Here is a 16,148-nt window from a genome sequence, read left to right on the forward strand (position 1 = left end):
GCTTCCTAGATGGCCAGCTGATGGCATAGCAGAGGGAAGTGGGATCTAAGCCGTGGTTCCCTAATGGTTTTATGAGCACCTGTGCACCACGCAAGGGAAAGCCTGAGTGCAGAGCACCTGAGCACCTCCAAGACACACAGCAGCCCGAGTTTCCTGGAAGGAGATGCTGTTCTCATACTTCGCCTTTCTAACCCAGTAGTTTGGCTTTTTAAGGGCTTCCCAGGCTGCACTAGTGGTAAAGAACCCGCCTGCCAGTGCAGGAGACTCAAGAGGCAGAGGTTCAATCCCTGGGCCGGGAAGAGAAGACCCAAGTGACTTAGCATGCAAGCACAGGGTTTTTGGTGGGCCAAAAGGGAGAGGAGCAGGGGTAAAGAGAGGTGTTCAGGTGGGCTCTGGTTTAAATGGAAGGTGTCAGAGACAGACAGTAAGAATCAAGATGGGGAAACATTAGCAGAGGCCATCTGTTAGTTGTGCAGTCACTAAATCGTGCCTGAATCTTTTACAAATCCAGAGCCCATGGACTCTATCCTGCCAGGCTCCTGTGTCCATTGGATTTCCCAGGCAAGAACACTGGAGTGGGTTTCCATTTTCTCTTTCAGGGGATCTTCCTGACCCAGGGATTGAACCCATGTCTCCTACATTGCAGGAGGAGTCTTTACCACTGAGCCACCTGGGAAGCCTGAGAGGCCACCTACGTGTTTTTAAACACTCTGTTTGGCTTCAGGTGACAACAGGCAGGAAGACTGCTGGACGCCTGATTTGAAGCCTTGGGATGGAATCCACACTGGGGGATTATTTCACCTGCAGGCTCTATTACCAGTCAGGCACAGTTGATCTCTTCGTCCAACTCAAAATAAATACAACCCCTCCCTCCACAGGCCTGACAGAGCCAGGGCGGGCACTCACAAAACAAGCCAAGAGCTGAAAAAAACTGCCCTCCTCACCACCCGCTCTCCGCTGCCATGGTGAAGCAGATCCATGAGAGGATGTGCCTCTCAGCCCACCATTTGCTCAGCCTGCTCACCCAGCACGGCCGGAGCAGACCTCAGAGCCTAAAGCCCGAGCCTGCCCAAGCAAGGGTTAGCCTTAGGCCAAAGGAAACTCTCCATTAAGGAGAAAGAAGCAAAAGGCAGACTCCGAAAGGTCAAAATCGTTTTTGTCAAGTCTACACATTCAAGTTCATTCGCTTCCTCACTGGAGGGGCCCTTTTGCTCTCACTCAGAACCCACGGGCGCAGTTTCCAACTCCCTTGGGTTGCGGGTTTCCAAGGTCATGGTCCATTTGAGGCTGAAAATCCTGGCAAATATGAAGAGTTGCTGGAAAAGGATGTTCTTAAGGTACTGACAAGTTCTGATTGACAACCTATCATGGAAAAGGAGCAGGAAGACACTAAAGATCAGACACGGGTTTCCCCAGAAGCCCATCAACCTGAAGCTGCTTCACACAGGAACCCTTCACAGGCCTCAGAGGTACAGTAGCGTGCTGACAGGAGTCTGGCAGCTGTGTCCTGCATGGCCAGACCCAAGGGCCCAGGAGCCTCAGGAGTGACTGCAGGGCCCCCAGGGTGCAGTAAAGATCCTGCTGCTGGGCTGGACTCCTTTCTGAAGGCAACAGGAAGCCACAGGAAAGCTTCCAAAGATTGACACCCACTGTTTTGAGAAGGTTTGAGGCTTAAGGAAGAAATTCCCCAGTCATCAGACAATCTAAATATGACATGTGCCCCCAGGTTTTCTTGATAGTGGATGTTTTATAAAGTCCAAGAATTGACAGTTGGGAGAAGGAGTTAGGAGAGAGGGTGTCCTTGAGCTCAGAAAATGAGCCAGGAGAGGAAAGAGGTGCCACTAGGCCATGAGTCACAGGGTCAGCCTGTTGGGTCAGAGACCCTGCTTGCTCCTAAGTGTGAAGACTCAGACATCAGCTTTTAACTTCTCGCTTTGTTTTCACATCTGCAAATTGGGTACGATCACCACCTGTGAGGAGGAACGGGAACACTAAGTGACCACGTATGTGAAGGGTCTCAGCCCAGAGCCTGGCATCTAGGGCATCCTTAGTACAGGGGATTTCCAGTCTTTCTTCTGTGACTGATAAAGACAAATTCTAGCTGGCCCAGAATAATAATGCAGAAGTCTGCCTGGGATTGCTGGAGCACGTTCCCAAGGAAGCAGAGCAACTCTCATGGGAGAGGCCAGGAAGCAGCCAGAGCCCCAAAGGCAAGAGGAGGAAAATCGACAGAGTGGGAGATGGCTAGAGTGAAGACCGTATGGTAAAGTGGCTCCTAGCAAGGGCTGCTCACGATCTGAATAGGGCTCCTGACTCCAACTCTTCCTGGCTGTGTGATCTTCAGCAAGTTACCTCTCTGTGCTTTGTCATGTATGAAATAAGGACAATAATGGTTATTTACATCACAGGGTGGTTAGGTGGTAAGTATAGGCAAAGCCTCTAAATGGCCTGGCACAGAAAAAGATCTTTCTGTGTCAGCTATTGTCACTAAGCACACGTGCCATCCCTGGAGCTGAGATGGCCCAGCAGAATGGTTACTGGCCGGGCTCCAGAGGGGGCCCAGTGGGTACCCTCACCCTCTGAACATGTGCTAGCCACATAGCAATTTATGTAACCTCCCTGTACCTAACCTTCCTCCTCTGTGAAAAGTGGAGGTGATAATAATAGTACCTCCCTCAGAAGGTTGTTGTTGGGACTAAATGTGCTAATACGTGTGAAGTGTTTAGAAAAGTGTCTGGCTCATATGAAGCACTCAGTAAATGTCAGCTATTATTATTCCCTGACTACAAAGAACCCTGAAGACAATATGGCACCTAGCTGTTTAAAGAGACATTAAAAATCTAAAAGATTTTCTTTTCTTGCCTCAGTTTTTAGGGTATTTATATCTGAATTCTACAGAGGAAGGTGTGCCAGCCAGATAGAATTCTTTATGCCATGAGGACAAGAAACACATTGCTGTACCCTTCAGATGTAGTCCTCAAGTTCCTTAGATCATCCTGAACAAAAATGGAAAAGGACTCCCCACAACCCAGGGTCGTGAAGCCCACACCGTTACATTCAGACAGGGTTACCCTCCTCACAGCATTTTTTTAAGGTTTTTTTTTTTCCCATGTGGACCATATTTACAGTCTTTATTGAATGTATTGTAATATTGTTTCTGTTTTATGCTTTGGTTTTTTGGCCACAAGGCGTGTGAGATCTTAGTTCCCCCACCAGAGATCAAACCCTTCCCCTCTGCACTGGAAGGTGGATTCTTAAGCACTGGACCACCTGGGAAGTCCCTTGATGCGACTTCCAAGAGAGGAAAGGGAGGCATCGTCCCCTGTGAGGGGACACATATTTCCCACTGCCATCTTGGTGATCAGCTCAAGGCAGGGTTACCTGCCTTATACTTAAACATGCTTTGGGGGGGTTAGAGGAAGACTTTAAAACCAGTCCTCTAACAGGAAACAGAAGCTTTCAGGCTGGGGGCAAGGGACTCGTTTTTCTATCCTTCCGTGTTGTTTCTCTGAAGACATACTGCAAATTGAAGAACAAGGGGCTAGCTATCCCACTGCGACTGAGTTTTGCTGCTGCCAGAGAACAAAGGCTAGATTGACACGACATGGATGTTTCTGAGGGCTGGTCTCTTTTTGTTATCGTTCCCAGTCCTGTTTCTCTCCTGAAGAGAGACTATGCTACATCAGAACACAGGCTAGAAAAATCCTCCAATGTAAGTGATGTTCTTAGGAAGACACACTCAGTGTACTAAACAAATAACTTCAAAATATTGACCCATATTCACTCTTTCAAAGGGCTTCCCAGGTGGCACAGTGTTAAAGAATCCACCTGCCAATGCAGGAGATGCCAAGTGACACAGGTTCGATCCCTGGGTCTAGGAGATCCCCCCAGAGTAGATGGAGATGGCAACCCATTCCATTGTTCTTCTGGGAAATCTCATGGACAGAGTAGCCTGGTGGGCTACAGTCCATAGAGTCAGACACATCTGAGTGTGCACACAGCTGTTTTTAAAGCAAAGTTCATTCAAGCAGATGGGGGTGGGATGGGGATGGGAGTCATTAAGACGGAGAAGCAGGAGAAAGAGGTGAAGACAAGAGACATGATAAACACTTATCAGTGAGGAACCGACTCTGGGCCCAGGAGTCAGTTGGGGAAGTGCATCACGAGTTACACCCTCACATTTCACAGCAGAGCCAAGATGCCTGAGCCCAGGGCCTGATCCTCATCTAACACAAGCTCCTAATCCTCAGAGTCATATTCTTTGATCTGGAGCAATCCTCCAAGTTCATCTAGCCCACCCAGTGTAATAGTCCCTCTGCACTGAATCTTTCTGCCCTAATGCCTCTGGTGAGGCATTCTAGCATTACTAGCAGCAGCATTCCTTTGGGAGCCACTGCACACATTCCAAAGTCCTTCCTAACCCTATACTGAGTTAAAAATCTGACTCCTTATGACTTCAACCAGTTCTGCCCTCTACGATTTGGGGTTCAGATTATATTTCCTGGTGGTTTTCTGAGCAGAGACACATGCTATGTCTCCCGCACATGGGGTCTGAAGCCTACTTGCCTTAGTGCTATCCAGGTTCACAAACCTACAAACTGTGCAACTACTGGCAGATTAGTTAATCTGTGCCTTTGTTTGTTGTCTATTGTTAATATCTGTACTTTACAGAGACCAATTCTATTCTTACGGGGATTAAATGAGAGAATCTATAGAGAATTGTACATGGCATGTTCAGGTTTCACATTAGGTAAACTCAAGTCGTTGAATGGTACAATAGATGGTGGGCTCCTCCAAGACAAGCACTGGATCTTACTCATTGCTAACATTTTTGCTGCACACAGGGTTTGGCTGAGTATTGGGTACAAAATAAATGTTTACTGAATGACTCATTAGTTGGCAAGAGCTCTGCTCTGGTGCAAATCCCTCCATGATCTTCTGTCAATGACAATCTTCTCCTAAAAATCCATCTTCCAACTCCTTCCCTGCCCCCAATCTAGCTGCTATTACCATTTGGGCTTCCCAGATGGTACAGTGGTAAAGAAGCCACCTGCCAAAGAAGGAGACTCAGATCCCCTGAAGGAGGAAACGGCAACCCACTCCAGTATTTCTGCCAGGATGGGCTACGGTCCATGGGGGTCACAAAGAGTTAGACATGACTAAGCTCGCATGCATCATTACCACTTAAATACCCAGCTTTTCTTCCCAAGGTGGGATGGAGAGCCTTGGCTTGAGGCATAGGTCATCCAAGTTATACTTTAGGCTTCAAGTCCAACCCCATGGAGGAATTCACTGAAGTGTCCTGTATAGTTTCCCTGTAGCCAGTGTGATTGATGTGCCAAGGCTTATATGGTAAAGGACATGTGGCCCCATGGGCTGCAGGCCTACCCAAAGTTTGGGGCCTGAAGACAGATTGACGAGGAGTTCTGAAGCTCTTCTGGAGAAACTAGATCAAAGGGCAGTACAAGGTGGGATGAAATGGGGCAGGAGAAGGGCAGACAAGCTGGGGAGGAGGAGGACTAGAACCTGGAACTATCTGGGCCTTGAGTCTAGGGAGGGAGACAGCCCTCGGCAAAACATAGGGAGCACAATTGCTCTAGGGCTGTGCTCTCTAGGGGAAAACTTCACTGCAGCTGGGGTGGGGAGCATATTGCTGTCCGGCTACTGCTAAGTCACTTCAGTCATGTCTGACTCGGTGCAACCCCATAGACGGCAGCCCACCAGGCTCCCCCGTCTCTGGGACTCTCCAGGCAAGAACACTGGAGTGGGTTGCCATTTCCTTCTCCAATGCATGAAAGTGAAAAGTAAAAGGGAAGTCACTCAGTCGTGTCCGACTCTTAGCGACCCCATGGACTGCAGCCTACCAGGCTCCTTCGTTCATAGGATTTTCCCGACAAGAGTACTGCAGTGCGGTGCCATTGCCTTCTCAGATTGCTCTCCTAGGACACTAGATATCATGGAAGTGAAGTGAAGTGAAGTGAAAGTCGCTCAGTGGTGTCCAACTCTTTGCAACCCCATGGACTATACAGTCCATGGAATTCTCCAGGCCAGAATACTAGAGTGGGTAGCCTTTCCCTTCTCCAGGGGATCTTTCCAACCTAGGGGTTGAACTCAGGTCTTCCGCATTGCAGGCAGATTCTTTACCAACTGAGCCACAAGGAAAGCCCAAGAATACTAGAGTGGGTAGCCTATCTCTTCTTCCCAACCCAGGAATCTTCCAGCAGATCTTCCCGATCCAGGAATCAAACCAGGGTCTCCTGCATTGCAGGTGGATTCTTTACAAACCAAGCTATCAGGGAATCCCTAGATATCATGGAACTGCTTGCTAAAAGTTCAGACCACTTTCCCACCCACCCACCCATGTCCATCCCATTCTTTTGCAAAGGTTCTTGCTTGGCAGCACTGGGCCTAGGAATTACAGGTTTCCTTTGGTGAATTCTGGTCTTTCTTGGCTATAAATGACAGACCAAGGCTTCCCTGGTGGTTCAGATGGTAAAGAATCTGCCTGCAACGCAGGAGACCCGGGTTCGGTCCCTGGGTCAGGAAGATCCCCTGGAGGAAAGCATGGCAACCCACTCCAGTGTTCTTATGTGGAGAATCCCATGGACAGCAGAGCCTGGCCTGCTACAGTCCACAGGACCTCAAAGAATGGGACATGACTGAGTGACTAACAAGAACCTTAAGTGGAAGCAGAAAAGAAAGTGGGAAAATTTTGACTTAAAAAAAATTTTTTTTCTCTAAAATCCACACTCCAGGCCCATGGTGGTAGGAGGCAGCCCCAGAGTTGGCTAGGGCCCCCTTTTATTAGGGGCTCTCTCTTGATATTTGGTTTCTTCCCTCTCCACCCCTGGCACATGGGGTGAATGGCAGGGCACACAAACGAGAACAGAAGAACTCCCTCACAAGCCCCAGGATGCTGGGAGAGTAGAGAGCCGCCCCACGGCCTTCACAGGAGGGGACAGAGGGGGCGGAGAGGGGAGAGGACTGCTTATTTGTTTCCTGGAACACTGTGTTAAGAATCTCAGCAATTGCAGTTAGTGCCCGGTCGTTTGGCAAGCAGAGTAGCTTCTCATCGTTCCCAGCTGCACGGGATCTAATTCGCAAATACACCATCTTGCATTCAACACTTAAATGGAAAACAGCAGTCCCAGGAGGGAGGCAGGCGATCTACCTCTGTAAGCCCCTTTCGGAGGGATTTATGTTTCTAGGTCGGCTGACTGACTGGCGTCGTCTCTGGAGAGGATTTCTTTGAGCGCCGACCCTCTCTCATCTCGGGTCCTAAAACCCACTCTGGCGGTTATAAACTGCAATTAAACGTGGGGAGAAATCGAGATTTGGTTGGGCCTTGGCCTGCCAGTATAAAATAGTAACTAAAATCTGTTTGAGAGCTCAGATTTTAAAAGGAAGATACTGCTTATTCTTCCCTCACTGGAAACCTAGTTAAAGGAAATTAAGGCCTCTCTTAAAGGTAACTAAGATTAGAGAGCTCGGTTTCCGTTTTCTGTGTTTCTGTGGGCCGAACGCCCAGGTCGGTCAGCGAGTTTCTTTCTGGGTGGAATGACGGATTCCTCTCGTCTGAATCCTAAAATGATAGCTTCTTTTGGTTCTGCAGCTGCGAACGACTGGCGCCCAGTAGCCCTATCCTGGCGGGGGTGTTGCTGGGAGTGGGGGGTTTTGGGGGGAGAGAAGCAGGAGTGAATGGGAAAGGGGAAAGAGCCAAACCTCGGTAAAAAGTTGAGAGAGCTGCGAGGAAGGAACGGCAGCTCCTCGAGGCTCTCTGCCCCTTTAAGTGCTTCACTGACTCAGCTAAGCTTCCCCCTCAGGTCGCGTTTTTTATGAATGAAAAACGTCCTTATATTCATTATATAAACAAGCCTGAGCTGATTGGTCAATGGTCCCCCACTGCATAAATTATGCAAAACAGACCCCTGAGAGGTAGGGAGGGACGCGCTGTTGACCAATGGGAATCGGAGTTGATGGGGCGGCTTGGTTGGATTTGCCCGCAGACAGGGTAAACAAGAAGCGATGGACAGCCGCTGGAGCGGCCTCGGGCCAATGGAAACGCGGCTGGGCTACAGCCGCGGGCCAATAGCAGAGGGCGGAGCGGCAGGCCGCTGGGGGCCGGGCCAGCGCTCCAGCCTGGTTGGCAGCTGCGGCGCAGAGTCCAGCCGCTGGTGCGCGGAGCGGTTCAGTGTTCTCGGAGCGGTTCGGCCCAGCCATTAGCCTAGGCTCCCAGGCCCGGTGCGCGCGTGCGTGAGCGCGCCTGCGCCCCGGGGCCGCTGCAAGGGGAGGAGAGCCACCGCCTCAGGTGAGGGGGCGTCAAGTGGACAGCGGGGGCTTCTGAGTGGGGTGTCCAGGAAGGGCCCAGCTGGCTAGAGTTCACTGGCTGATTCAGAATCCTCAAAGTCGGGGTGCACTTTTTAAATCGAGGTTGGGCCCCCCTCCCTCGCGGAGCTCACCGCCCTCCTCTCCTCCCGGGGCCCGGTCCGGTTCGGTTCCTGGGAGGCGTCGGACGGGGGCGGCTAACGGTTCCGGAGCGCGAGGAGAACGGGTTTCCGCACGTCGCGGGGGAGGCCGGCGGGAACGCGAGGTGCGGGGGCTCCCGGGTGGGGATGGAAGGGTGCGGAGTTGCGGTCTTTACAGTCTCTGGAGATCTGAGAACCTCGAGGGGACTTGGAGGCTCGCGAGAAGAGGCACTCCGCCGATCTTTGCAGTGGGGAGGAGGCGGCAGAAAGCAGCTTGGGGAGAATGTTTGAGAGGTGATGCGCCCCCACCCCAGTACCAGGAGGGGTAAAGTGACATAGGCATGTGCAGCGTGTGGCGTTGGGGGTCGGCCAGGAACTTATGCAGGCCTTGCAAGTTTCAGGTTGTGGAAAGCGGACACCCAATCCCCCCCATCCCACCCCCAGCAGACTGAGGGCGTCAGGTTGCCGGCGATTCTGGAGAAATCGGGGAACATAAGAACCGCGGCCTGGGGATGGTGGAAAAGAAAAAGATGGGTGCGGAGGGGGATGGAGAGACGTTGGAGCTTCGAGCTGGATTTGGGATCTGACCGAATTTTCAGAGGGGAGGGGACCTCTAGGGGGGAGCCGAACTCCTGATTGAAGAGGGGTGCCAAAGAGAGATGTTTGGAAGGGTTTTGGGGTGGGGGAAGGATTGGAGGCGGTTGGTAGCTCCCGGCGCCGCAGCTCGTTTTTATGAATGTGGGTGACTTTATGAATGAAGCGGGTTTCTTTCGTTGGCTCGATGCTCCCTGCGGCTTTTTTTTTTTTTCCTTTCCTTTTTTTGTGAATGAAGCATTGAGCTTTCTTCTAAAACGCTGGGGTGAGGGGCCTGCGTCGGAGGCAGGGCTTGCGTTGGGAGTGGGGGCGGGGGCTCATCTGAAGGAGTTTTCATGAATGGAGAAGGCTGGGAATTGGGTGGAAGTGTGTCTTGTTTTGTGAATGGGGCCCAGTGCGAGGGATCCAGTTACAGCCTTTACCTGATGTGGCGGCTGCGGCTCGCTCTCTCATTCATAAAACCGGGCCCGCTGCGCGCCGCGGGGGAGGGGCCTCGATCGCGCCGCTAAGCAGTGTTAAAGTTTTTCCTGGGGGTACCGGGAGGTGGGGGTTGGGGGGGGGCACAAAGGAAGTGGTCTAAACTCCTGGATGAATTCGAGCTTTCCCTTCAAGCTTAAAAAAATATGCATACTTTGAACGCGATTTTTCTAGCCCTTGAACTTTGAGAGCTGCTTTAAAGAACTTTTGTTACCTCTTCTTTTGGGTTTGCTTATAACAGCTTCTTTAATTTTTTAAAAACTATTTTTGCTTTTCATGGTGAAGTATTTTTGCGTCGTATTTCATTGTGAATCTCTGAAAATATCTACCCCTCCGATCTCCTACCCGTTGTCCACTTCTCCTATAGACGTTTACAGACTTTCTAAGACCATGACTTATTTAAATTGACAAATTTTTGAAGGCTACAGAGAACTCGTTTTCTTGCCCTTCAACTCGCTGCTGATGCCCTCTCTGATTTTGTTTACGGGTTGGTGACATTTGGGAAGAAAACTTTATGTTGAATTTTTTAGCGCTTGTTTGGAAGGCATGCAGGCAAGCTACCTGGAGTGTTTTTCTAGGAAGTTACGAAGTGTGTAGTTTTGCTCCTCTCCCCCTGACTTTGAAAATATTTTATTACTTGGACTAAGGTGCGGAGGGGAGGCTGGCGGTGAAGGATTTCCTTGTATACTAACATACAAAAATTTGATATGCTTCACACAGTATGAAAAACAAATTGGATGCCATTGCCCACTGAGAAAAGGTTCCCTATTTAAAATTTGTATACTACTTAAAAAGATTTATCCTTAATTATTTTGAATTGCTTAGAGCTGGGGTGAGTGAAATTAATATTTCTCCCATTTTATTGACCTAACTGAATTTTTATTTGAAGAATGGTACCTTCCTGACATTGTTACTTTATACCTCCCAAATTAGAAACAGTTCCCTCCTGTCCATTTGGATCCCCAGCCTCTCTTTCCAAAACCCAATACTTGACAGTGCTGAAACAGTTTAATTTTCTAAATCATGTAAGAAAAATTGATTTCACTATAATAAACAGATTTTTCTTTCCGTGAAACTTTTACTTTTAATGATTTTTAAAGATCTGTGGTAGAGATGCATTTAAAATATGTGTAATGGAATTTAGTTAACTTTATGCATTAGTTTTGGAAATGTTATAGCTTTCTTTGTGAGTTGCCATGAAGATATCTGTGACATTACCAACACTATACCTGTTTGGACAAAAGATTTAAGTTTTAATGAAGAGTTGTGTCTGAAGATAAGTATATCTCTGGATCCTTATATTCTTGGAGCTATATATAGTTTTTTACCACTGACCTACAAAATACTTTTAGAAGCACTATGTATGTCAGATTCTTAATTGCAGATAATTTGGAATGCTTAAACCCAGTTTCTCTACTTCCTGTCACTGTACTATCAAAAATTAAATTGTCTTAAAAAAACAAAAAACAAAAAAACCCTAACACTACAAACACCCTGGGGAATCTTCTTACAGAAAGAATCTTGAAATCATCTTTTTAGATGAAAATAAGGTCCTTTTTATTTATTTATTTATTTTTTTGGTAGGAGACAGATGGTAGTAAACCTATAATCTTAATGATTAAATAAAAAAGATTAAAAGAATGACTAGGTGAATGGATTTGGCACTAAGTGTACCATGAATCTTTGATGCCCTTAATCAAGCCCAGGTTAGTCTATAAAGCTTACACCTTGAATGGTGGTCTTTAAGTACCTCAGAGTGAGTGAGTGATTTCCCACAGAAAAGAACATTGCTAAAAGAACTAGCAATATAAAATCACTTCATTTCTTTCCCCTCACCTGGGCTAAAATGTCCCAAATTCCTGTTACAGGAGGACCCCTTCGCCCCAGAAATTGCTCAATGCTGAAACCTTCCAAAGTGATATTAGAGACGTTGGAAGCACCATGGATGGGTTTTATGATCAACAAGTCCCTTTTATGGTCCCAGGGGTAAGTTTATGTGGCTTTTGGTTTGTTTCGTCTTCCTTCTTCAAATGTGAGTCTTATGGCACAGCCCCCTTTGGACCCCTTTACTACACTTGCGTCTTAACTGTCTATTGGCCTCTTTCAGAAATCTCGGTCAGAGGAGAGTAGAGGGCGGCCTGTGATTGACAGAAAGAGGAAGTTTTTGGACACAGATCTGGCTCATGATTCTGAAGGTAGTGCAGCTCTCCCTTCTGTTGTGGCTTGTTCATATGGCTCCCTGTGAAAACTGCCGCACACAGCCAGCTTCTTCCCTCTTCCCCCTAGGAGAATTCTCCTCATTCTGGTGTCTTCTGTTTTCAATTCCAGAGTTGTTTCAGGATCTCAGTCAACTTCAAGAGGCTTGGTTAGCTGAAGGCAAGTTTCTTGGCTGTTCTGTTTTCCACATAAAACATTTTACTGTGCTTTTTAATAAAACTTAAAGATCTAAAATAAAAATCTCTTTTCTAGCACAAGTTCCTGATGACGAACAGTTTGTCCCAGATTTTCAGTCTGATAACTGTAAGTACCTTTCTGGTGGTGGCACATGTGTTCTGGGAGTGTTTGGTCCTCGATCATCCGTGTCTAGAATACTTTTCAGCTGTAGCCAGCCTCTTTTGACCTGGTATGTGTTTGGTTTCTTTTAATAATTCAAAATTAACCCCCTCCCCAAACTCTCATTTCGTTCCTCACTGAAGTTATTTCTAAAGTACTTTTATTACAGGTAAGGTTTACCAAATATGATTATCTTAAAATTTTTGCCTAAAGAATTTTGCAAAACTTCAAGCTCAAAAAATCCTAATTCTTAAGTTAACTAAAGTTATATATAAGTTACTGGACCAAGCATCCATTAATCAGACATTCTCTTCCAGTGGTTTTTTGGGGTTTTTATAAATTAAGTCCTTGATAGAAATCATGAGCCTGACATTTTTTCTTTTAAAGGTGCAGAAAATAGTTAATGAAAGATTTCAGTTAATTGTGGCTTCACCCAACATGTTGTCAATTTCTTTTCTAGCTCAAAGTTGACCAAAAAATGGTCACAGAGTGACCTGATTTACACTTATTTTTCATGTAATTGTCGAGACTATCATTCAGAGAAGAGTAAAAACCTTTACTTAAAATGGTCTTTAAGTGCTCATATCACTGAGATAACAAATGCCATGGAAGCTCAGAAGACGGCTCTAGGGTGCTGGCAAGGGCACAGTTAGCTTTGCACTGATCTTTTGGGGGCTGTCCTCAACAGGTCTGGGAGCTTTCATGGTCCAGGCAGAGCTATCAAGGACAAAGCTGGCTGATGAAATTTGAGCAGCACAGGGCAGCTCTAGAGAGCATTAGTCACTGGCGAATGAGCAGGTTTAGAAGATAGGCCTGGAGAAAATGCTGCCTCTTGAGAGTTGCATCATAGAAAAATTTGTGTCTTAGTCATAGTTTACAATAGCAAGCACCTGAGCCAGGCAAGGATTTGATTTCTCATTTTGCACCAACACATTTTTCCCAGCTTTGTCTTATCTTGTGTGTGTGTGTGTGTGTGTGTGTAAAAATGCCACTGGGAGAGAGGATATCTTTGGATCTAAGTAAAAGCTGCATATTTGAAATCAATACATGAAAGGCCAGAGGTACTAGCTAAACATTGTTTAATGATAGGCCTCATATTCCTGGGGAGATGCTAGGAAATGTGAAAAGGGAACAAACTGTAACTCACAGATGCAGGGTTACCTTAGCTTTGTCACAGCTTGGTGTGGATGTTTTCTATAGGAAAGTAAATGCATGTTAATTATTGCCCTCTGATTGCTTTCAAGTGATTGGGAAACTTGCCACTGAAGGGCTAAAGAAAGATAACCTAAAGAGAGAGAGAGAGAGTGTGTGTGTGTGTGTGTACGTGTGTGTGTGTGTGTGTGTGTGTACACGCGCGCGCAAGATAAAAGACAGGATTATAATTCGACTTTGTTCTGTGTTGACAGTCTGGCCCAGCCTTTCCAGTCCTTGCTCAGAGCAGCATAAACTGCAGTCTGTTTGGGAGGCTTTCTTGGCAGAGGTTCTTTGAAATGCTTTTATGACACTTTTGTTTGTTTCTCTATAACCCAGAAGAGTTAGAAGGGAGGTGAGATAACTGCATTCAGATAGATTTCATGTGCTAAAGCAGAGGTAGGTTCCTTAGAGAAAGATGTCAGCAGACAGGATATTTGGATAGATATTTATCTGCAGGAAGAGGCTTCAGTAAAGGAATCAATAAATGTGTTCTGGCTCCTTAGAAATAATTCCTGCTCGGCAAATAGAATGTGTGAAGTTCTTTAAAGTGCCATACCTAAAATGGAGCTGCTTTGGGAGATGTTTCTGCTTACCAAGTGTGATGTGTTTCTTTGTTTGCTTTTTGCTTTAACTTCTTAAGGTTGGGGTTTTCTGTCTTTAAGGATAAAGCAGATGTTTGAGTAGCCTCAGAGAGTCTTTGAGAATTTTCCCCTCTTCTCTTACTTTTCTTTCTAGAGATGAAGCCAAAAGAAGGATAGATTCAGACAGAGGTTAGGCAGGAACACAGATGTGGGGAGGTGTATTCTTGAACTATGTCTCCTTGCTGTTATATGTGTGACTTTTCACTGCAGTTGAAACAGGCAGTATAGACTCACGGGAGCTGGCAGAGCCCAGGGCTGGGCAGAGACCCTTTCTCTGTGAGTACATTTCACAATCTCCTATTGAGGATCAGCTTCCACTCCAGCCCCCTTCTGGAAGAGCCCTGACTTCCAGGGAAGTAGGAGAAGCTCATGCAACTTTAATAAAATCTTTTGAACCAGTTTAAATCATTGGATCAATGAATTGGAAACCAAACTTGCACTTGCCCGGTAAGGCAAATCCCTCCCCGAAGGTGGCTGAAACATTTGTAACAAATACTCTTATGTGACCTGCCATGAGCAGTAGTCTACCTTTCCTGTTACTGTTGACTTGACTAGTTTTCCATGTTGTATGTGAGAGTTTTGGTATGTATGTAGAGAAAAAGAAATACCAAGTAACGTGGGTAACTTATTTTAGAAGGTCAGGTTTGAAGATGATGGCTTACTTTTTTTGGTAAACGCTGTCAGCTCAGCTTCTAAAGAGGTTTTTTATATTTTCCAGATTTGGGTTCCTACCCATAGGCATCCATTCATAAATTTTTTTTAAATAAATGAAACCGCTGTTCTTAAGAGTTAAAAGAGAGGTGAGACATTTCTTAAGTCTTATAGAAATGCCCAGCCTACTTCTAGTTGTATAGATTTCCCCTTACTTCACAAATACAGAAGTTAGTTAAGTATCCCCCCTAGAATCTCTTACAGGTCATGTTCAAGGGAATAAAAAGTGCCACCTATAGACATAGGGGTTCTGCCTTTGCCACCCATTGTCCCTTGATCCTGATAAATAACCCTGAAGATCCCAGACTGTTTGAGCTACAAGTCCCTTTTAGAGATGGTCTTGCCTAACCCTTTCATTTTATTAAGGGGATAATATAAGGTCCAGACAGCTGGAGACACACCGGTGATTAGGGGCAAATGGGAGGGGTTAAGTGAAATGAGGGAGGAAAAGTATATAAAATCCTATCCTTAAAGAAGCTCTCACAAAGCTGCAGAACCAAGGGCACTGTCATACTCAGAGGTTTCCTCATGATTTCAGATGCCTGGAGCTGGCCCTTAGGAAAGCCTGGTTGAGAGTGGGCTGCCCAGTCTAACCCATAGTTCTCTTCATTCTACAGTCCCAAGAAACTTATTAAGTACCTTGGTGCTTTGAGTTTTGTGCATAGGATTTGGAAGAAAGAGAAATGATAAAACAGAAAAATCAGAAAACTGGTATGTTTTCCAAAAGACGTTTGTGCGTGTACACACTGTGTATCCTATGTGTTATAAACGTGTTTAGCTACGTGTGCAGTAACACACAGAGCTACCAAGCCACGGAATCTGGGCCAGTAAATAAGTATGTACTACATTTTACAGAATCAGCTGCAAATCGAAACTGAGGATAACAATCAAAGGGCTTAGTGTTGGGTTAGGGGTGGGAGTTGATAATTCAGTTTTCTGAACTGTTTGGACACCTTATATTCAATTTTCTGAACTGATTGTTTGGGCATCTTAGGGTATTACTCTCTTTTCTCAGTCTGATTCTTTGGGAACCATGGACTGTAGCCCACCAGTCTCCTCTGTCCCTAGGATTTCCCAGGCAAAAATACTGAAGTGGGTGGCCATTTCCTCCTCCAGGGAGTCTCCTGACCCAGGGATTGAACCCATGTCTCCTGCATTGCAGGTGGATTCTTTACCGCTGAGCCCTCAGGGAAACCTAGGGTATTACTAGGTTTTAGCATATATACATAGCGTTTTTAAATGCAGATTTAAGTTTTGATTTTTTAAAATTTCACTCATTTCACTGTGATATTGTGACTGTTATACCTGGCAGCATTTTGAAGAAATAAAATATTTTACATTGAGGAAAAGACACGGTAAAATCTTATTTTAAAACATGATCTCTAAACAAATATAGTTTAAAGAATGGTTTTAAAATCCAAATGGCCATGTTTTCCCCTTGAAGTGTTCTTCTTAGATCTGTGCTTCAAAAAGAATGGACTGACTGGAGGAAGTAAGGGTAATTTCCTAAGAC

At 46.2% G+C, this 16,148-nt stretch overlaps 1 protein-coding gene across 6 annotated transcripts in view; it reads left to right on the forward strand.

Moving 5' to 3' along the window:
* The first annotated feature begins 7,032 nt into the window (after window positions 1-7,032).
* The window catches only part of ETV5 (ETS variant transcription factor 5), a 60,092-nt gene continuing 50,976 nt past the window's right edge, over window positions 7,033-16,148 (forward strand). For 2 of the 6 annotated variants that reach the window (XM_042233464.1, XM_042233471.1), the window contains exons 1-5: window positions 8,160-8,308; window positions 11,405-11,522; window positions 11,644-11,731; window positions 11,823-11,912; window positions 12,006-12,056. In XM_042233464.1, the coding sequence (XP_042089398.1) occupies window positions 11,478-11,522; window positions 11,644-11,731; window positions 11,823-11,912; window positions 12,006-12,056 (274 nt within the window). In that variant the 5' untranslated portion in view covers window positions 8,160-8,308; window positions 11,405-11,477. Of the gene's footprint in view, window positions 7,176-8,159; window positions 8,309-11,404; window positions 11,523-11,643; window positions 11,732-11,822; window positions 11,913-12,005; window positions 12,057-16,148 lie in introns of those variants that run through there. The other 4 variants (XM_027957523.2, XM_027957527.2, XM_060419559.1 and 1 more) reach the window with 3 other exon arrangements.

This window comes from Ovis aries, chromosome 1 (genome assembly GCF_016772045.2).
Source record: "Ovis aries strain OAR_USU_Benz2616 breed Rambouillet chromosome 1, ARS-UI_Ramb_v3.0, whole genome shotgun sequence".
In the NCBI taxonomy this organism is placed as follows: Eukaryota; Metazoa; Chordata; class Mammalia; order Artiodactyla; family Bovidae; genus Ovis; species Ovis aries.